General features: G+C 37.4%; 1 protein-coding gene across 1 annotated transcript in view; it reads left to right on the forward strand.

Annotated features, from left to right (window-relative positions):
- snx30.S (sorting nexin family member 30 S homeolog) overlaps nt 1-15,880 on the forward strand; it is a 40,366-nt gene extending 24,486 nt beyond the window's left edge. The window contains 7 exon segments of the mRNA NM_001096051.1: nt 5,672-5,782; nt 6,971-7,129; nt 7,456-7,651; nt 9,217-9,416; nt 11,235-11,321; nt 13,504-13,656; nt 15,000-15,880. Of these exon segments, the coding sequence (NP_001089520.1) occupies nt 5,672-5,782; nt 6,971-7,129; nt 7,456-7,651; nt 9,217-9,416; nt 11,235-11,321; nt 13,504-13,656; nt 15,000-15,059 (966 nt within the window). The 3' untranslated portion in view covers nt 15,060-15,880.
- The last annotated feature ends 8,113 nt before the right edge of the window (nt 15,881-23,993 follow it).

The raw sequence follows: 23,993 nt of genomic DNA on the forward strand, positions 1-23,993 counted from the left end.
AGCATTATAATTTATGGAAGGGAATATGAAAAAATGCCCCATTGCCATTAACCTTGCCTTTAGCCACTGTCTCACAGCAGGCTGGCCTTTTCAGAACCAACAGGGCTCCTACTATGTTTATAATCCCATTTCAGTAAGATAGAACGGAGAGTGACCTGACAAGGAGGCTTACAGGATCATAAATGGCACCCCTCCTATCTGGGACAAATACCCGGGTTTTTTTTATAGTCTGTACAATAGGATATCATATGGCTGTGCTAGCTTAGAACACAGTTCTGTTGTGTGAAGATATAGTTCTAGAACTGGTGCTGATTTTCAGAAAGGCAAACAATTTATGCGATATGTATAAATGCACATGCAGCTTCTTTACTTTTGCTGCTGTTGGCCCTTTGATTGTACAAACATCTGTTATTTTTGTTGATTCATGCATAATTTACCACGACGGTTTAAAAATCCCACACGTGATTTATGTAGTGCATTGATTTGGGTTAATCTTTGCATAATTAATTACGTTCCCAACCTGGGCTAATTATGCCTTTGTCACTTCTTCCATTGTTTTTACTTTTTTATTTTTTTGTTATTGTCACGTGCCACCAACCTGAAGAGATAGCATGTAACAATAAATGCCTATTAAGAGATGGAGCATCAGTGTTGTTATTTTAAAGGATCTCTTGTGTTTAAATGCATTGACTATAGTACATATTGTATATTGCCCACTGCCTGCATTGTAGAAATATTTGTAGTGAACCATATCCAACAGCAGGGAATGGTCTGACCTTTCCTGTTTTATAGAGATTCCTGTGCTATGTTCACCAGAAACAGTACAAATCCGTCTCCAGTCCTTTTTCCCCAAAACAGATGGATGGGGGTGGTGAGGTATGTATACACACACACATACACACACACACATACATACACACATACATACATACATACATACATACATACATACATACATACATACATACATACATACATTATTAAAATAAACACTATGTGGGATGCAAACGCTCTGCCAGTTTTTTTTTTTTTTCAAGTCACCTGTGCATGCAAACGATGCAGTCCCCCTTTTTGATAATTAAATATACTGTAACATAAAATCTTTTTTTAAAAAAAAATATATTCTGTAACATAAAGGCAAGTCTTAAATATAATTACATTTTGCCTAGAGCCATACACAACTGCATTAGCAGCATAAGAGAAAATTGAAGTGCTCCATGCCCAAACATTAGTCAGATAAGGCATTTAAAATACTCATTATCTTTAATATCCTCTGGCTAGTGACACAGCACCATGATGTCCTTAAAGGGCCAGCGTAATGAATTTAAATAGAGCAAATTTGCATACAGCCTATCATTATTCTACTAGTGTTCAGCTCTTGACTAAGGCCAGCAATGAACATTGAAGTCTCAACTTTTCTTCAGTAGGACTCATTTACTTTAGTGTAGTTACCCATAGCAACCAATCTGCAATTTTGTTTGATAAGGGTGCTGTAAGTACAATACTGAAATCAGATCCTCTGGTTGCTATGGGTTACTGCAATGAAGCTGATGTACCAAGTGTCAATAAATTAACCTGTCTTTCTGGTGCAACTAATGTTGTTGTGTTCATTAGTTAAAGCCTCACCCAACCTGCCCTAGATTGTTCACAATGTTTGCTTCATGATGATCACCCAAGCTTTCCAGCCCTTTAGGCATGTACTTTACTTCAGAATGAAGGGTGGTCTATTTGATTACTGAGGATCCACTGGGCAGCAACCATTGGTTAACTTGAGCAAAGTCTATTAATCTTTTTATCACTAGTCAAATTGATAGGTGTGTAACTGAATGACTCACAGTGGTTATTTGAAACCACTCTATCTGCTTCTGCAATGCAACACACCTTTTTGCAAAAGAAATACTGTTCTATGTATTGTCAATGATATGTGGGATGTGTTATTTATATATGTGATGAAATATTCTCTGTTGCTGTGTCCTGATTTTTATACTTTAGGATTTATGGGAAAAATTGTTGGGATTTTTTCAGTCTAGATAAAACCTAATCCTTAAAGCAACATTATATTAGTCAATACTTAATTTCAAGAATATAAGATATGTAGCTTTTTTGGTTGGATTGGTTGGAACAAGGACAACCCTTTACCTTAAAGGAGAACTAAACCCTGAAAATGAATATGGGCCAAAATGCCATATTTTATATACTGCACTTATTGCACCAGCCTAAAGTTTCAGCTTGTCAATAGCAGCAATGATCCAGGAAGTCAAACTTGTCACAGGGGGTCACCATCTTGGAAAGTGTCTGCAACACTCACATGCTTAGTGGGCTCTGAGCAGCTGTTGTGAAACTAAGCGTAGGGGTCGTCTCAATTTTCTGCTTGATAATTTGTGTTGGCCTGTAATATAAGATGATGCTACAGGGCTGATTATTAAATTCTCATGCTAGTTGCACTGGTTTCTGTGCTGCCATGCAGTAATTATCTGTATTAATTACTAACGAGTCTTATATTGTGACATTTCTATTCCATGTGTACTGTATATTGTGAGTGGGTCCCTAGGCTCAGTAAGGGACAGTAGCACAGAGCATGTGCAGTGAATCAGCAGAAAAGAAGACTGGGAGCTACTGGGGCATCTTTAAAGCACGTATCTTCCCTGCTAAAGCGCTGTGGTTGCCTTGGGCTGGTATAATGTACAACATTTCTAGCCTACATCTTTAGTTAAGCTTTGGCCTTTGCAAAGGAAGTGCATTGCAATTCCAAAAAGAACACTTTTCGTGACTCTGTCCATAAACGTGTAGCTCAGATGACATCTTCACATGTTTGGGTGTGTAAGGGAGTTGTGGGCCCAATTCATGGGATGGGGTGGTTGAGTATTCTCCTGTTGACTTGCAAATAGACTGGCCACAGATGCATTTGTCATTCATCCACTTTGTAGCCAAGTTCTTCTATGACTGTATTAAACACCCTGCCAAACTGTTCTCTTTTTGACCCTTGACTGGACTGTTCAACATCTGATCTGCAATAACAGGAAACTGAGCTAAGGGATGACTCTACACAGTATGTGAATAGATCACATGCTGAAACTGTCAGGAACTGCACAGGAAGTGAATTCCCAATATTGGTTTTGTGTGAGTGGAACTTGTTGCCTGCTTCTTTTACCATGGCTCTGTGTTGTTCTACTTCTATTTACTCACTTCCTAAAACCCTACCCCTACTTGAAGCTTTACACTGACGCTTAAATCACAGTGTATTTAGAGAGTGCATTCCAACTTTATTAGACTTACTGCAGCAGACAATGAAACCACTTTCTTTCCTGTGCCTAGGGCATTACCTTTTAAAAGACATTTAAGGAATTAAATATTACCTGAGTTGGAGCTAGATGGGCGGCTTTCCTAACAGTAGTTAAATGCTGCAAGAAATTCAGAAGGGCTTAGCAGGCTGCCACTATATCTGCAGCCAACCTAGAATTACCCGAGTAGAATACAATTGTGGATTCAGTTTTTTGCTGGAGGTGTACAGAGTTACCTGTTCCCATTGCTTGCCTCTGAGCATCTCTGGAGGTTGCCCCAAACAAGCAAAAGACTATACTGTGTAATGGGTGCAACTAATTGAATCATGGTATCCTTGGGAATTGGCAACCAATATGCACCCAGCATGCTAAACATTGGTGTAGGCCACGTTAAATAGAACTGTTAGATAGGGCTTAGGTAAGCATGATACATAAATGTTTTTTTTAATACAAGATGCTAGTAAACAAATTGTATTCTGAGTCAGATTATCCCTGATATTGCCTATTTCACTTATTCATTCTTTTACAATATAATTTACATGTCAATCATAAGTTAATCGAACATGAAAATCAGCATATACCTACGGTACTCCCCACGCAAGTAGAAAAGGGCTATGATTCTGAAATTGGCTTAATAAAGTTTCCTTTAACAAAGCGACTGCAACAATGTCTATAGCCTTAAGCTATAGGTAATAGTTTATTTCCATCCTCTTTCTTTAGCGTTTTTTTACTTTTTTTCTTCATTTATTCCTAGACGTGCCAGGAAATTACTGCTGCCTGCTTTCTGCTAATTCCTTTTCCTCTCTGCATGCCAAAAAAAAATAAAAAATCAGGCTTGAGAGGAGTTTATATACTTCCAGCTACTTTTTCTTTCACGTGTTCCATTGATCGTGCAACATTATTCCTAATAGGGATCAGATAGAAACGTTCCTGGTTTTGCAACTAGAGAGTAAACAAGCCATTTGGTAATACAATGTCAATATCTGTCTCTGTATGGTTTTTGAAATAAAACAATATATCTAATCGCTTAACAACAGGTTAAAATAAAGAGACAACTTTGTAATGAGGACAAATTATAATTTTAGAGTCAGGCAATTGTGTCTACTGAGCCAAGTGGCAGCCAATGTGGATTGTATTTAATCAGATGTTACTTGGATGTTATTTAAAATTAGGATTACTGTACAGTGGGATTTCTAGTGGTGATTAAAACTGCAGGAAATTCAGCTTGGTTTTGGTACAGATTTGTGCTTTTTTGGGCAGGCAATGGACATCAATAATGTGCTCCGTATTAAAACCACAGAGTGTAGTTTTGTGAATCACCTTCAGTGTTCTCCAGGGAATGTCTTCGATTTAGCAGCCATTTGCCAACCTGGTTTCAACCGTGTCCAAGTATTTCAGGGTGCTTCCAGGCTAAATGATACACGCCAGGTGATTATTTTTCTGCCAGCCATAGTGGGAGGAAACGTGCAGAATTGTCAATGCTGTCTATCACTGACTTGAGTGTCAACCTGTGGATTGTATTAGTGAGTTCATATCTAAATGTTGTACTTTGCTCACTTGCTTTAAAGGGGGTTTTCACCTTCCAAACACATTTTTTTCAGTTCAATTGTTTTCAGACTGTTCCCCATTCAATTACTTTAAATTTTTTACAGTTTTTACAAAATCTAAGTTGAATGTCCCTGTCTCTGGTGTTTCAGTCTGGCAGCTCAGTAATTTAGGTGCAGACTCTAAACTGTTACAATTTTGCAACATTTAGTTGATACATTTCTCAGCAGCATCTCTGGAGTATTGGCAACTATTTATCAATTCTAACAGCTGCCCGTAATGAAACTCAGGGATTCTGCTCAGCAGGGATAAATATAAGAAATGTATCAACTAAATGTATCAGAACAGTTTACAGGGCCAACGGCCCCCCTCCCAGGGCTGTTTTAGAAGGTGAAAAAAGACACGACACTTCAATATTAGAAAAACGGTCACACATAGAAAATAGAAAGTAATTGGAAAAAGTCATTATTTCTGTTTGAAAACTAGTTGTTTGAAGGTGAACAACCCCTTTAACCTAAAGGTGATTTTGAGTCTCTTTATTTCAAATATATATACATCTGAACAGGTCCTTCCACACATTGCCTTGCAAATAGTAAAAACCCCTAATATGTTATGGATGTGTCTAATCATTTAAAGAGGTAAAATCTTATGGTTTAATTACTGTGATTGGGGTGTTAAGCTATTCAATTCAACCTTTGCTTTATTACTATACCTTTTCAGCTACCTTCCATTTTTTTTCTGTTTCAAGAGCATTTTTTATTGAACATAAAATTTTTCTGGTTTTATTCATCGTTATATGATTTTTATTAATACATGCATCTGTTTTTTCTCTGTCTCTTGTTTAGACTACGCGGACAGAATTTGATCTGCCAGAGTATTCTGTACGCCGACGGTACCAAGACTTTGATTGGCTAAGGAATAAACTTGAAGAAACCCAACCCACCCACTTCATTCCCGTAGGTAGTATGAAAACGTATTTGTGCTCCCAGTTGGTTACTGTTCTTCTATAGTTAAAAAAATGTATATGTATCTTTGTGAGCAAACTCATTATCAGGAAAATTCAGATCTGTCCTGATGGAAGAGGTTGCATACTAGTTCATTGAACATATGGATATTATTAACATAAAGAAAAATCCCTCATAGTTTCCAGTAGATTCCAACTGTGTATAATGAACCTCAGTCTTAAAATCTGGCATTGGTTTACTAAAAAGCCATTCTATCCCTCATATGTAATAAAGGGAACCAAGTTGCCCAGGTATGGTAGGTAACCCTTTTCGCAACCAATAAGATGTTTGCTATTAAACCTATGACCAGTAAATGCTACCTGCAGATTGGTTTCTATGGAGTTAAACACCAGGGCAAACTTGGTGGGTTATTTATCAAAATCCAAATTTATCTCATTATTTTCTGAAATATAATCCGACCAAACCACACGGTTATTTCCCCTTATTTATCAATACGTTTTCCCGAAAAATTATAGTTAGGAAAAAAAAATTGTGAAAATCGTCTGAAAAGTCGAATCGTACAAATTCTGTTTTTTTTTTTTTCGGATTTATGCCTGAAAACCACAAAATGTTCGGATTTTTGCATGAAACCCAGCGTAGATCAGATCTTTGGGACTTTTCCCATTGTCTTATATACAACCTCGGCAGGTCTGATATGCCGGATTTTTGGATTCTGACTTTTTCCATCCTCTGGGTATAATAAAATCATGAAAATGTTGAGGATTTTTTTTATCTTAATTCGGATTTTAAAGCAAAAAAAAACTCACATTTTTTTCTTGTGTTTTTGGCATTCAGACTTTAATAAATTAGTGTATTTTATTAGATAAAACCTGGACATTTATGGGGTTAATATTAAACCATAGCAAGGTTGACTATGTTAATTGTTTAAGGGATTGCTGATTACAAGCTATATTAGAAAATAGCTTGGAAAGAATACTGGTAGATGAATAATACAACTTCCGAATTGCAGAACTGTCTGACTCCACACCCAAGGGTCAATTTCTTTAATGCTTTTTCATAGATTTCATCCTTCCCAAAGCTATTTTATAGTAATTAGACATGGTTCCCTTGTTCTATTATACATTTTTGCATATTGATTTTTTAATGACTTTTTCTGTTTTTTCTTTTTTTGCAAATCAGCCACTTCCTGAGAAATTTGTGGTGAAAGGAGTTGTTGACCGCTTTTCTGAAGAGTTTGTGGAGACCAGGAGAAAAGCTTTGGACAAATTTCTTAAGAGGATTGCGGATCATCCAGTCTTGTCCTTTAATGAACATTTTAATGTGTTTCTAACAGCCAAGGTTAGCACATGCAGAAGCAGCATCCCAGAGCAGGGAGAGTTAAACTGAAGTATAAGATTACCACTTGGTACTTGATGCTATGGTGATGATGCTTGTGATGTAACTACAAATCATACAGTATACCTAAAATGCAGTTGTTGTTGGTCAATACCATGTTTTTAGAAGAACTTGTGTATTGTGCTTTGTCCACAAATATTTTCTATAATGTGCATTCAGTCATCTGAGAATGCTATCTCCTTTTCATTTTGTTATGGACTGAAGTATTGACACTTGTTTAATATAACGTAGCCTGCTGTGCTTAAATATTTCTGTCTGCCCATTAACAGGACCTGAACAGCCACAAAAAACAGGGTGTTACTCTGCTTTCAAAAATGGGAGAGTCTGTGCGATATGTGACAAGTGGTTACAAACTCCGGAACCGTCCTGCGGAATTTGCCACCGTAACAGATTACTTGGACACATTTGCACTGAAGCTTGGCACAATTGACAGAATAGCACAACGCATTATCAAAGAGGAAGTGGGTATGTTGAGAGGTCACCATTTGTAGATATTTTTATGGACAAAGTTGATCACTAACTAAATTATTTTTCCACTTGTTTCTATGCCCTTAACATTTAATACACACAAGGACAAATTGTTTGCCTTGAAATAGTGCCAACGAGGCAACAGACAATCTGGAAGCAGTCCTATAATGCATCTTAGTGTATTGTAGTAATGCATTGAACTTTGACTTTTTTTTAATTTGAAAAAAACTATAAGATGAGTGAGTACATAGTTACACATAGATCCCAACAATAAATTATACTTATTATAACATAAACAGTAAAACAACTAAACATTAAGCTATGGATGTACTGTTTTTAATAATGCAAGATAAGCGCTCAAAAAATGTAGATACAAAGCCATTGGGAGGAGAACCTTGCATTCCTTGTAAGTGTGCTGGAGACGGGTCAGCCAGGCTGTCTTCCAAAAAATGTCCCAGAAAATATAAGTGTAATATTAAGATTGTGTTATTGCCATAGGTGGAGTTCAAAGGGTGCCCAAATGTCCATATTTACAGGTATTTTATCTTGAATCCATGTTCTCATAGCTTCTTTGACTTAAACAGGTTTTAATTAACAATGTAATTGTTGCTTTGCACTGTCACATGGCAGCCGGAGTTTAAAACACTACTGTCCTCATTTAAGGGATTCTCCTTTAAAAATACAAGTTTTGTGATGCTCCGCCATGCTATAACCTAGTTCTGTCCAATAATACTCACTTTTGCAGTAGCTACTGCCTTCACCATTTCTATATCCAAACTACTGGACAATCTAGGAAAGGTATGGAAGCAGCATATTTGTAAAACCAATATTCAGTTGGATGATTTAACTGCTTCAAGGCTCATCATAATGTATTTTTTTTTTTATATATAAACACCTTTGTTGCAACCTCACTAATCTGATATACTTGACAGCAGACACTCATTGTAAACATTCTAAATGATTTGATCGGAGTGCATATATCTCATCCTTAGGGCAAGGCCAGACACTGCGATTTTACTTTGCGTTTTTAAAAAAGCTCAGTCTGGCGTAAATACATTCGAAGAACATTCGTGAGGTACAATATTCTGACCTACAACTAACCATTCAGATTAAATAAAGTAGTAAAAAGAACAAATCAGATGATGCTATGGAAATTAATTTACAAACGGCAATCGTACGAAAGTTATGTCCAACAAATAGTAGCGACGGTCAGCCATTGATATCATACAGAGATATTATCGTTAGCGGACAGAAATCTTCTAACCTGTCCGATCAACTGAACGACCATGGTATGAAAAATGTCTGGATGATACCCTCATGATCCGAAAATTGAAAAATGAAGATTAGTGTCAGAATAGAATTTTGTGTCCCATTATAGCATCTGAAATAACTCATAGTATAGAGCCCTGATTGCAAAAAAAAATGTAGTTCTTATCATGTAAGATAAAGTAACTATACATTATAAAAACTATACATGTGCAAACTTTTAAATGATTGTACAGCAAAGCAATAACTACACTTTATCTAAGATTCACCTGCTTTTTTATATTTTTCCATTGCAGAATACTTAATGGAGCTTCGAGAGTATGGACCTGTATACTCCACGTGGAGTGGGTTGGAAAAGGAGTTAAATGAGCCTCTGGAGGGAGTGTCAGCCTGTGTTGGAAACTGCTGCACGGCACTGGAAGAGCTAACAGAAGACATGTCAGAGGACTTTATGCCTGTGATCAGAGAATATATTCTATACTCTGAATCTATGAAGGTGACCGTGGAGAATATGTGTGTGTGTGTGTGTATATAATATATATATTTTCCCTACCGACTATTTTTATTTATTTAATAAATAAATGTAGTTATTCAACTAGCTTTGCAGTCAAAAGTGCAAGTAGATTTAAGTACAACGTGTCTTTGTAGCTAGTCATTAGTTGCTTAAAGGGTGGCCCAGCTATGCCTAGGCTTTGCAAGCAAAACTAAATTGTTCCAGCTATAAAACCTACCTAAAAATCACTACATTAGTGCTTAGCATAATTTTGAAGCTGATAACTAGAGAAGACTAACTAACTGTTACACAGACATTACTACAAAACTGAAGCTCGAATTCCATGACCCAATCTCTACACCAAAACTAGTTACTGTAGCCACCTTGAATCCGTGTAAACCCCCTTTTCAAATCTGGTTTAATGAATCCAGAAAAATCTGTGTGCAGACAAGGAAATAGAAGCTACTATGGTTCTTATATTGGAACTTGGATTACCAGGCACAGATAACCTTTCAAAGAGGCATTTCTTCTTTTAATCTTTAAGACAAAACTGCCTGGGTGAACGATCAGGGTTGCAAACAAGGAAATAGAAGCTACTATGTTCTTAGATTGGAACTTGGATTACCAGGCACAGATAACCTTTCAAATAGTGCATTTTTTCTTTTAATCTTTAAGACAAAGCTGCCAGGGTGAACGATCAGGGTTGCTTTTTTTTATAACTCAGTAGCACTAGCTAAGCCAATCAATTAGCTAGTTAGTGTGAAAACAAAATCATGCTTTACCTAATATGGATTTTCTTTTTAAATTAAAACAATAGGAAGATTGCAAGTTTATTTTGCTAATGTCAAAAAAGGTTTTCATACTAGCCTTTTTAGTTTAAAACTTGCAGTCTAGATAAAGATGGAAACATCCATAATTCGTGTAGTGACCACAAATTCATAGCAGTGGAAAATAATGTGACTGGGGATAAGTTGTCTTTTAATTTCTTGTATTTGGACAGGGTTATGTTTGGAGAGGGCAAACAAACGTCAGTCCATTCTTTGCTCTTTTATTAACAAAGCAGTGGTAGTTGTTTTACCCTGAGTGGTTGAGTTTTGTTTGCCTAGTCCCCTGCCTCCTCTACTGTTCTTGCTGCCATAAGAGGTTTCCCTCTTCCGGGTTGTACTTAATCCTTACTGCAAGAGGCTCTCCCTAACATCATTTGCAGGTTCACTTGTTTAAAGAGTAAAAGTGCTACAAAGGAGGAAAACGCATAACTTCCAGGTTCCCCCCAGCCACCACATTAAAATGTTACTTATTTAAAAGGACAAGGAATTCTAGAGACCATGAGAAAGGTTGTACCACTGAACACATAAGCAAATTACCATAAACTCCTAAAAAAAAAAAAATGAGGCACACTAACTCAGGGTTGAAGGTTAGTGTCTTTTTGCACTGGGGGTGCCTGACAAATTGGCACTGTACAATGTTTTTTAGTCTCCTTTTGCTTTAATAGGTGATCCTGCAGCAGTGTGTATTGAAACCGCTTGGAAATATTGACTTCCTTGTTCCCAAACAATATTCTTTTTATTCTTAAAGGGCAGCATGACTTAAAGCCACACATTCCCCATTTCATTGATTTGAAACTGTCTGAGAAACTGTGAGTGAAGTGTGCTATGATCACTGTTGTGCTCCACATGAGGATCACACTGTTCAAGTTGTATATGTCATTGCCATAAGGGAGAATTTTAGACCACTTACCTGTACAGTATCGTAGAACTGTATACCTGAAATAAAAGAAGTATACCCGCTAAATCAATAAGTGTATTTGCTCTTCTTCTCTAGACAGTTTTAAAGAAAAGGGATCAAGTACAAGCAGAGTATGAGGCCAAATCAGAGGCTGCTGCCTTGAAAAGAGAAGAGCGATCTACGGTGAGGCCACAACCGAACATCTGATATTAGCCAGGTTGTTTTTTTCCATATAGCTGTTGTACTATTTTGATCTTTGCAAAGTTTGTTCTTCTATTTAACAACCAAATGTGGGTAGATCTGAAAATTCAGAGGGGTACACCGCAGGAGATGTCATAGTCGCTGCATTTCATTTGGAGGGGGTTGAACTTAATGGACTTTGGTCTTTTTTTCAGCCCAACTATATAACGATATAATAAAAACACCCCATTAAACTCTATAAACACATATTTTATCTATTTTTTTTTTTAATCTTGCTGTTTCGTTATATGAAGACAACCTTTTTTAGACAACTTTAAATTTAAGGATAGGCTTAGAGAAACAGGGGCCCATTTATAAACACTGGGCAGCACCTCCATAGCAGCAAATTGGTGACTGGCAATTCTTCAGCTTGCTGCAGGTTGAGCAGTGAAAATAAAAATGAGTGTTTGCCAGAGGGTTACTGCCTAGGGGCAAATTTCCCCAGTGTTTATAAATGAGCCCCACAGTCTGAATGCAAACCCTGAAGCAACTACATTCTTTAGATCTGTAGGAACTGCCTGTTAGGGATAGTTGTGCCTAATGGTGATAAAAGCAAAGTTGTTAGGGTGAAAGAGTTGCCAAAAAGGTGACTTTCTGGGTTAAAGCAATGGGTTAATTGTTGATATGTTTGCAGAAGTATTAGACATAGTTGGTCAAATATTAGATTTGTGTGTATGCCAGCATTAGATTTGTTTAAGCAAATCGATTTTAAAGCTCTTTCAGTCAAATGTGTCTAGATATTTTAATATCATATATTTTGATTTAGATTTTAATTACCCACAGTTTTATTTCTCCTTTTTTCCTGCTGAGTATTACAGGGAAATTAATAGCTGAAGTTTTTAGACATGATGTAATGGCAATGCTAGATTTTTCTGGGGTTTTTTTTGGAAGAGGAAGAACTATGGATAAAGCAGAACTGAAGGTGCAGGGAAAGTGACCTAATGCAGTAAGTTAGACAGGACTTAATGCATCCTAAAATAGTCACCCTTTTCCCATGAGAAGCCTGTAAAATAGAAATACAGGTACTGTATAGGATCTGTTATCCAAAATGCTTGACTTTTACCTGGGGTAAAAATCTTTTAAGCATTTAATAAACCCCCATAGGATTGTTTTGCCACCAATATGGATCCATGCAGCTTAGTTACCATCAAGTACAAGACACTGTTTTATTAATTCAGTGAAAAAGGAAATCATATTTAAAAATGGGAATGATTTGCATATAATTCAGTCTATGGGGGCAGCCTTCCCTTAATTTAGAGCTTTCTGGATAACAAGTCCCATACCTTTACTTCATTAGATCCTACTTGGATCTGTGTTTATATGTTAGTGCAGACTTACAGTATGTATAGGAGCAGAGCAAAGGATAGACTGTGGACAATCTGACCTATCCTTAACAAAATTATTTGTTCCATACATGGCCAGCTTAGCTGTAGTGGTTTGCATGCCTGTATTTACACATATGCATGTTTGTAAGCAACTTTTTGCACTCAGTCACCCTCTACATAACATTATACCATTGCCAAGCTTTGCACACCAAGGGGTAAATTTATCAAAGAGTGAAGTTCCGCCACTAGAGTGAAATTCCGCAGCTCTCCATTCATTTCTATGAGATTTTGAAAGGCGTATTTATCAATGGGCGAAAGTGAAATTTCACCCTTTGATAAATACGAATTTAAAAACCCCATAGAAATTAATGGGAAGTGGCGGAATTTCACTCTAGTGGCGGAACTTCACTATTAACTTCACTCTTTGATAAATATACCCCCAAATGTTATTGTAAAAAGTGGCTATGGAGGCTAGAATTTGGCACTACATTATTTCTGAAAAGACAGGATACAGGGTGAGTCATGAACACAAAAACACATTGTAAACTTAAAAGCAAAATTTTGCCTAGTGAAAGCAAATATAATTTTAAACAACTTTCCAATATACATCCATTATACATTTTTAGTGGTTTTAACATTCTTTTGAAAGATCATTTCTTTTAAAAGCCGTAGAAACTAACTAGAAACACCTTTTCTCAATGCAGCGTTACATTCTAATTTAAACAAAGGTTTCAAACCTTTTTTATCCATAATTTAATGAAAAGAAACTTTTTAAATGTATGCAATCTGAACCTTCGTAGGTGCCAACGGATGTAGAGAAGTGCCAGGATAAGGTAGAATGTTTTAATGCAGATCTGAAAGCGGACATGGACCGGTGGCAGAATAACAAGAGGCAAGACTTCCGGCAGCTGCTTATGGGAGTGGCTGACAAAAACATCCAGTACTATGAAAAGGTAGGTTGGAACTGGCCATGCACTTTCATCTGTGACCTTCAAAATGTGCAGGTTTTCCCCTTTGAATTCTTGTTTTCTCATCAAATTGAATGGCCCAGTTTGTCAAACATTAGAAAGTGATTGTTCTTTCAGTGTAAGATTATGCTTGGTTTGATCAAGGATCTGTTGGTTTTCCTTGCCATCCACCTTATTCTTCAAGGTTTTTACCCACAGCAAGTTTCAAAGCCTTCAAAGCCTCTAATTTTTATATTAACAACTTCCATTGACCACTCTGTATTCACATGTCAGGCTTTTAGTTTAATATTAAGGGCAAAGGTAGACAAGGTAGACTTTATGGCACTTTATGGCACTTTTCAGCTATTTCTTTAAAATAAAATGCTTATTATTCCTCAAGTTAATATACATATTATAAAGAATATTTTCTGGCAGCAGTCTTTATTTGAATACCCCATCTCGGTTGATCACAAGTACTGTTTTACTTCTCTTATCTGAATATTTTGCATTTGATTCACAAATATAAATCATGGTTTGGACAGGAATAATATTTCTGAAGACCACCAGAATTCAACACAATATGGCAGAGTAGAATAAAATGTGGTTAAACTGATAAAGCTTGATGTCAGATTAGAGGCTCTGCTTCTTTCTGAATCATTTAGCTCACATCTAGCACTTAAAGGGGTGTTCCACCCAAACACTTTTTTTTAATTGATCTAAATACATTGTATATATTTAGTAACTGTAATTTCCATGCAGTTTAGTACTTTCTGTTGTTTACATTCTCTGCACTCCTGGGTCTGACTCCTGAAACAATGTTTCAAGCCAGCTAAGTAAAGCTGATTGAAAACCTGGAGGAGACCTCACTCCTGCTACAATAAGAAAAGAAAGGAATTAACATATACCGCTTTCTAGTACAAGTGCATTTATTAAAACCATTAGTTATTTAATGTATATTTGAAAATTGCTTAGAATTATATTTTATTACAAAAAAAAATGTTTTTTGGGTGGAGGACCACTTTAATGTAAGTATATTGATGACTGTGAGCATTTTATACACAGTTGTTAGTTATGTCTCCGCTGTTTGCTTTTACACACTTTATAGTACTCTCTGCCTCACTTTGTTCCCACTCATTAATTTCTCCCTGACGCATATTGCTCCGAGCCTTTCTTTATCGTTGCTCATTATTTTTGACCAGCTTTATATTGCTCCCAGCCTGAATATAACTTCATGCTTTCACCCTTTTTATGTTACTCACATTATCCCAGCTGGCCTCTGCTGGTTATATACCCACAAACTACTTTCATACATACGTGAATTAATCCACTCTTTTTTTCCATTCGGACAGTGCCTTACAGCCTGGGAGTCCATTATACCACTGCTACAAGACAAACAGGAACCAAAGTAAGCATTCCTTAAATGAAAGGACACTGCACCATGTTGTGAGTTTGCTAGGGCTGACACCAGCTGTAGAACTTACAAACCCAATGACTGTAGACTGCATTGATCTTTTTAACACGGTGCATTCTATGAAACCCACAGATTTCCTATTTTGTTTCTACACTCTGAGGTTTTTTTCTTTTGTTTGCCTCTTGTAAAGGCACCAAGGACTCACAAATTGGTTTGGTCTTCAGCTCCACCAGCAACAACATTTCTTGTGATCTGTAAAAAAAGAGCCTTCACTTTATATGACAAACATGCATACCATCTGAAGTTTCATAACACTAAACTCACATCAACTATTGTGAAGAACCTGTTGAGTGCAATTAAAACATGTCATTATGATGCCATATTACTCTGAGTGGATTTCCAGAAAGACCCGTTTTTTTTATACGGTTTATCTCCACTATCTGTGGCCAACTTTTTTCCTGTGTACATCTGACTAGGGATCCAATTTTTTATGTGCGCGTGTGTGCAGTCCAAATTTTACCTCTGAATGTTTATAGGAGCGTCTGGTCAGCATGAACTTTATTGGTAAACGTGGCATGAAGTAATCCCTGTTTGATGTTCTTTTTGCCATCCCCAAAATTGGAATGCAGTCTGTTGTACCTCTGCACATGGAGCCAGGTCTTGGGTATTATTTTTGTTTACACTGGGGCCTTATATGAAGTCTATCAAAGGGAACATCAGTCAGAGACATTTTTGGGGGTTTTCTTGAAAATAAGTTCCAAAAGGAAATTTAAAATACATGTTTATGATTTTTTTTTTTAAATAAAAATAATTTAAAAACTTTAAAACTGTTTTGCGTTTTTTTCAAGGTAGCAAGAAATAAACATTTAGTATGTGAAGGGGGTAAGGTACATTTTCTTATATGACCTCACTAACCTGATAAATCACTGTTTTTGGTAGAAATTATAATTCTACATGGCAAATAATTTACTAGTAGGTGTAGTAGAGTTATAGAAAACCAACAGACCCAACAGTAATGACATGCATGCTACTGATTCTGTGTAATTGAATCATTAATTGAGTGTTCAAAATAATAATAGCTTGTTCCAAATAGTAGCAGTGTGGAGTTCAATTAGTGAGGTCATTCATTCTGTGAAAAAAATGATGGCCCTTATTTAAGGAAGGAAGACAGCAAATGTGTGCTAACATCAGCATTCTAGAAAAACACAATATATGGCTTGTGTCTGCGGTAGGACAAGAAGTTGCTGTAGGGGAAGGGAATACCACAAATAAAATGGCCTGTGGGCCTTATGCCTTGAGAATTACTTTGATACTGCAACTAGTACAAAATGTAAATGTTGGCATGCATAGCACCTTATTAATAATTTTCTTAATGTGCATAGTCTTTAAAATTAAGGTAGTGTCAGTGTGGTCAATCAATGTCCTTCTGGATGTCCACTTCTCAGTTGGAAATGTATGCTTTTAATGCAAAAGTTGGGACTCCATCCCCTTCCCCATTGGGAACAAAGCTTTAAGAAACCGTTATGGGTTCTCAAATGCCCTCCTGTCAAAACAAATGTATTTTAATAAATATACAGTACTGCTTTTTCCTGCTAAATGGAAGACAATTCTGATCATTGCTTGTTGGTTCATTTATTCTTTATCGGCTTGCTGCACAGTCCTGATGTTGCTTGCAGGCTGCAATACTGAGAAATAGGACACAAGAACAATAAGGACCTTATTTAATTAAATATTATACCCTTAAAAGTATTGTTTTTGTATGCTCAATAGTCATGTGATACAGACTTTTCTATAATTGTCAGGGTTGTGTCTGTATCATCTATGACCTACCCCATAGCCCAATATGAAGCTTCCAAATTCTGTCACTCGTGCTGCAACTTCCGCTGTCCTTCAGTGTATATTTCTACTCTGGTCTATATAAGAACTGCAGAGCAGCCAACATAAGACTTTTTGTGCTTATAGGTTCATCCCTGTGGGGTGGGTTGCAGGGGGTCATTTAAATGGCCACTGCTACATATATTTCAGCTATTGTTTTCCTTCAGCATTCTGGGGGATTGGGAAATATCCAAGCTCTGTACTCATGACAGGAATGATGCTGAGAAATCTCAAAGTGGAAAATAGTAGAAAGCAGAACTCGCTGTACCAATCTAATGTGGCCTGGTACAATTTATTTAGTCCTGCTGAAGAACTCCCTTACACAACTCCTATGGCCAAATGTAGCACAGCAAAGACTTTGCCTCGAAATAGAAAAACAAACACTTGTTTAACAATATAAAGTAAACCTTGCAGGTGCTATAACTTGTTGGTGTCACAAATTTCAAATATGAATTGCTGTGGCAAAGGAGCGTTGAGAGAAATCATTTTAGTTGCATTATGTAGAAATAATGTTCATAGTTTGGATTAAAATGCATTTGAACTAAATGCAGTGGTACTCACTATAGGTGGCAGCTCTGAATGAGTGACCAGGGGGCAGCAAAAAGCTGCTCCAGGTAGAGCCAAATTTTCCATTTTTAAACCAGAAATTTGTCTCTAGTAGTGCAAGATAGCACAACTGCTCTGCTCTAGTAATGCAGTAGGCTCCTGAACCAAAAAAACAGCTGACTAAATGGTACAGAACATATTCCCCATGGGGCGAGTGGAGTGCCAATATGTTTGCTACACCAGTAACAAAATTGCTGACTATCTTCCATGGCCAGCACTTATTTTCTTTAAAATTATACACTGGTCCAGGCTACATGATAATCAGATCTGAGAAACACGTCATGCAGAAACACTTGCTGATCCAGTTTGTACTGCACTCCTATATAATTGGGATTAAGGACTGTGCATAACTCTGTAAGCTGTCACAGCTTCTGTTTTTAGCAGCCCCACCCTGAAAGCTCTTATTTCCACCTCTGGTTATTCTCAGTAAAACATTGGGTGCTGTGATCTAATATGATGCCCTGATAACAGCAAATAAAATTGAAATAGGATTTCTGGTCTCTATGGCAATTAGTGTTTATATTTAAATAGTGGATTTTAAGATAAAGCTTTATCCATAGCATAAGGTACTGTATGTGAATTGCTTCTCTTTAAGGTGGCTTTCACTGAGCCTAGATGGCTAATGCTGCAAATGGCTTTTAGATGGCCTTTTTAGCCCTGTTCACGTAAACCTTTCTGTGTTTTTTTTTTTTTTTTTATTTGCTTACTCTACAGGTCCTACATCTCTGGAGCCATGTTTCGGTTTCTTGTATGAAGCAGTAACTCTGCAGTGTCTAAAGGGCCTCCTGAAAACAGATCTGGCTTTATGAAATTCTTAGGTTCACTCCCACTGAGCTTGAAATAATCCACATTTTATACTTGAAAGATATTGATTCTATAGTCCTGTAGAGAGCCATGAATGGCATTTTGACCCCTGTTTATCTACCTCTAGAAGAATTAACCCCAATATGGGTCAGTTATGCCAGAGGCACAGGTGCAAGAGCACTAAAGCCTCTTAAGTTCTGACTAAGGGCTCTTACATGCAGGCGGTTTTACCTGCGCAGGAGTAGACACACTCAATTATTGTCAAGGGGGCTGTACTCACACAGATGCATGTATACAACGAACGCAGGTGAAATGCAACATGCTGCTTCCCACCTGAGTTTGGCGCTTACATGCGTCTGTGTGAGTACAGCCCCCTTCACGATTATTGAGTGCACATAATTGAGCCTGCACTCCCCTGCGGCTGAACAGAAGAAAATACAACACGGGAGCGCAGGTAAAACCGCCGTGTGTAAGAGACCGAATGCAGCACTTGTACCAGGGTTTTTGCTCTCAGCACTGAACATGAGATTAAAAAGCTGGTGCTCAGTGCAGAGAATAATGGTGCAGTAGCCTGTCCTTACTGACAGATGTGCCCCCACTGTCCCTCTTGGACTGAGTGCTGCCTAACACAGACAGTGCAGGATTCAAGGGGAATGTAGCATTCTACATCTACATTCTATATGCCCCGTGCACTTTTTAAAGTGCAAAAAATGGCACATTGCAGCCTTTTTGCATTTTGCGCACTGCCTGTATTCTACACCGCTTTTTTCTTATCTGCTACATTATGTAAATATGTCCTAGAGCCCAAAGCCTCCATGCCTTCATAAAAGTGTTGTTTTGTTTTTTTATAAAAACTGTAGTAGAAAAAATGTATTGCATTTTTTTGTTAGTGTTCATTATTTGTTTTACTAAATGGCCAGTTTCGAATTAAAGGGGGTTATGTAATAAAAGGGACTAAGTTTGCCCAGGGGCATTGACCCATAGAAACCAATCAGCAAGTGCCCGTAATAATAGTAAGTCTCTACACCTGCATCCCACATAGGGCAGGAGTAGAGGCTGTGCGCAATTTGATTACGGGCAATACATTATATGTTGGGCCCCCAATTGAATTCACTCTATCCCTCCTTGAATTCATTCTACATAAAAATGATTTCAAATTTGAAAATAATTTCTATATACAGCACACTGGAACAGCCATGGGGTCAAAGGTTGCGCCTGTATACGCTAATGCATTTATGTATGTCTATGAAAGCACCAATATACTGAACCATCCCATGTTTAAAAAATTTGGAGCATTTTACAGGCGCTTCATAGACGATATCTTCTTTGTATGGCTAGGACCAGCTGAGGAATTGATTGGCTTTGTAAAATGCTTAAATGAATTGGACAGTGCAGTACGCTTTACTTTAAAATATGATAAGAATGAAATCGAATTTCTGGATGTGAAAATATATAAAATGGGGGATAAACTACACACTAGTTTATATGTGAAACCCAGTGACAGAAACACCATTGTCCACTACCACAGCAACCATCCACGCCATTTACTGAATTCGTTGCCCAAGTCCCAAATGTTGAGAGTGGGAAGAATTAATAGCGATACTAACAAACGAGCCCAAGACCTAGAGGCCATGAGTGAAAAGTTTTTGGAAAGAGGATACCCTCCCAAACTGATCTCAGATACAAAACAATGGGCATTAAACTTAGATCGCAAAACTGTTCTAAGTAACAACAGCAAAGTGGATAAAATGGACAGTGGTGTTTCAAAGGAGGTCTACTATGTGAGCCAATATGGTGTACAGTCCAATTACATGAACCAATGCCTGAACAAACACTGACCGATAGTAACTAGTGACGAGAGCCTGAACAAAAAACTACCCAGTAAACCCAGATTGAGCTACAGGAGGGGGAGGAATCTAAGGGAGAATTTGAGCCCATCAGATCCATTAGAAAAATACATAAAACCACAAAGACAACATTTTCTCACACAGAGACCGGGGGTCTACAAATGCAGTGGCTGCGTCATGTGTAGTAGCCTGATATTAGGAAATGACTTTCATCATCCACAAACAGGGAAAAGATATAGAATAAAACACAGGATGATGTGTACCACTACAATGGTGATATATATCATTAAATGTCCCTGTGGATTGATTTATTGCGGAAAAACTATTAGACAATTGAAAGAGCGCATTGGGATGCACAGATCAAGCATCAGAGCAGCATTAGACCCAAACACAAGCGAGAAAGATAAAAAGGAAAAGAAACAAGACATATCTCAACAGCTAGTCGCCAAACACTGGGCAGAAGCTAGACACAGCCCTTCTTCCTTCAGGTGCATGCCCATAGACCACATACCCATGAGACCAAGGGGTGGTGACTATAATAAGGCTCTGCTGAGAAGAGAGGCCTTTTGGATATTCGAATTAGATTGTGTGGCTCCACGGGGGTTAAATGGACAATTGGTGCTAAATTGTTTTCTGTAATAACATCTTTCACGTAAGTGGTTCAGCGAACAAGAAACGACAAAAAACGACAAAACACAAGATTTAGATTCAAGGCCATTTTACTGCAACATTGTTTTAAAAAATAGAGCCATATTATTTCTTTTACTATGTCGTTTACCTGACACTATGTATATAATTTGTATATACTTTGCAGAAAAACAGCACAAACTTGACACGTCTTGGACTATCCACACAGAGCACTGATGCCACCTAGTGGTGAAAAATGATATACGTGGAATACACAAGTTACAGGACTATGGTTGATGGAAAAATATTTTCTGGGGTTAATGACGTCACTTTTGGCGCCAGATTCAAATAGGGGAGTGGTATAAAAGCACCATTTTGATGTACATGCATTATCCTTGAAAAAGGCCCAAATGTGGGCCGAAACGCCGGATCTATGTACCAAATAAAACACTTATTTTGATGAAAACATTAGTGTGCGGACCCTTGCAAACAAACCTCTATATATATATATATATATATATATATATATATATATATATATATATATATATATATATATATATATATATACAATTCCCTGCTATTTCGAATAAGCATCAAATCTTATAATACAAACATTTTATTTCATTTTTGTTAGTATTAGATTGGAGCTATCCAGCCTTTGAGTATATATATCACTGCCCACAACTCCCCCTGCTGTAAGTTACATGAATAAAATTAGCTTCATAAAAATGAATCTACATTTAAGAATGTCTGCCAGAGCTTCCTGTCTAAGTGTCACATCTCAGTGTTCTAAAAGGATCTACACCCTGTAACATACCTCTTAGGAAAGCAGCATCTATGTTCTTTATACTCGGATCGATTTCACCAATGGAAGATTTTGTATTCAATTATACTGAGGCTCAAAGGAGCCAAAGGCAGAAGTATCAAAATTTGTTCAGTTTTTCCTAGTTTTTGCTATTTCAGCAATTCATCCTAGTAAAACAGGGAGAAATTCCACCCTCTAGTGGTCATGTCATGTCATGTGGAAAACAAATTTTCATATGATATTCGGTGCGTGTATGGTGGGAAAAGAGCTGACCGATATCGGTAGGCTTGCCGATTGGCAGGACGGAAAATTTTCATCGGGTGCCTTTGAAGGCACCCAAATATCGCCCATTGTTAGTGCAGAATCGTCAGATACAGGTAGAATTCTATTGTTTCTATATGTATATCTGATGATTCAGCTCTACACGTGTGTGTTGAAATGAACGATCTTTGTATTTCATGTGTAAGATCTTTCCCAAGAACGATCGTAATTGTTACGTCTATGGCCACCTTTAGGCACAGAGGAGGAGCAGGCAATATTTGATTGACAGCTGAGATTTTGAAATGAGTTTACAACAGCTATGAATGCTTTAATAAAAAAAAAGAATTTGTATTTCATGTGTCATTTGAAAAGGACTTTAATTATACAGCTTTTTATGTCTGGGTGACAGGTTCGCTTTAAATACAGACTGGATTTGGTTAAAAACTGAGTGACAGTCTGGTGAGTCTATTGACACAACCTATTTTAGGAATCTTCAAATTACCTCCAGTTCAGAGTGGTGGTAGCACCAGGCTGTCTCAGCTTCCATTCAGGAGCAAGCACAGATTCAATGGTGCTCTGAACAACTATATGGAAGGGGAAGGAATGTGTCTAGACACAAGTACCTTTTTAATGAATGGCTTTAATACATGCCATATTTTTGTCCATTTTAGCTTGACTTTGTATGGAAGACGCAAACCTACAGGACAATGCCTTTCAATCCATTTATTGCAGCAAAAAATACAGCACAAGCTTTCGGGGGACACCCCTCTCCTCAGGTGAAATTTGATGCATTTAAGCTTGACCACACTTGCGGTCAGAAATGACTCCCATCCGTCCACGATGCATGTCAAAGCAAACATGTTATCTATCAATTTTGATAGATATCTAATTCCTGCCGGATGATGACATTGCAGGGTCGCTGTATAACGGAATTCATTACAAGGTGTTCTGGGACCCACAAATGTATCAGTGGGAAATGAGTGTGACTTTTCACATTGCCAGAGACTCCAGTATTCTTGGCATGATAGATATGTTTAATAAAGAAGCATGAGTTCCTCGAGAAAGCTCTTTTTAACTTTGGCACAGAAAGCATTATGCGGCTTAAATTCCATTCTTACTTCTCTTTATGTGAGATTTCCTTTCTGTTCAAATACTTATGAATACTTTAGCATTAAACATAAATTAGGATGGGAAAATTTATAAAGGTGAGAATGTAAAGTACAAAAAGTAGGTACTTACAGGCAAATTAAATCTGAATTATTTGAAAGAATTGTTCTCTGCTCTAATATGATGTGTTATGTCACCAGTGTCGGACTGGCCCACCATTATACCTGGAAAACCCCAGCGTGCCCAGGTGTCAGTGGGCCCACCTGCTTCTAAACATTTGGCCTAAATATTTCATGGCCATTACTTATTTCCTTAACAAAGAGGCTAAATAAATGGAATAATAGATTATAGTATGTAAAGAAAAGAGACTAGGAGAATAGAGGTTGAGTGAGGAGAGGAAGAAAATAGTACTGAGAGTGGGCCCCTGGTCTAAGGTTTTTTGGTGGGCACCTGGTGCCCCAGTCCTACATTGTATTTCATCTTCCTTAACAAGTAAGGAGCAAATCATCCTGCTAGAGCAAAAAGGTCTATCCTGGTAATCTCCCCAGACAAGTGTCCTTTCTTGGTACATAACAGCATATGGGACTGACTCACCATAGGATGTTCCTTGCACATGTTTGGATATTACAGATCTAATCATTGGTAGTGGTATCAGTGAAATTATTACAGCTTGAGCTTTAAAATAATTATAAATAACATTGTAAAAAATCGTGTTTTAAACATAATAATGCGTTTAAAATAACAAAGTATGGTCCCATTTCTGGGGGCAAGTAATATGGAAGGGTCCTTTATAGGTATAGATTAGTAGTGACTGGTGCTCCCCTGGCCCTTTTGGCCAATCATTTACTTAATATGAGGCTATTGTTTGCCTCCTAGGCCCACCTAGCTCGCACCCATTACTCCGCAAAGTGCGAATTTTACTGAACATTACCTCTTTCAGCAGAGTTGACTTCGCCACCTCAGACCAGACGAACTGCAAAAAAGAAGCAGAAAATGG

Source organism: Xenopus laevis, chromosome 1S (genome assembly GCF_017654675.1).
Source record: "Xenopus laevis strain J_2021 chromosome 1S, Xenopus_laevis_v10.1, whole genome shotgun sequence".
Classification (NCBI taxonomy): domain Eukaryota; kingdom Metazoa; phylum Chordata; class Amphibia; order Anura; family Pipidae; genus Xenopus; species Xenopus laevis.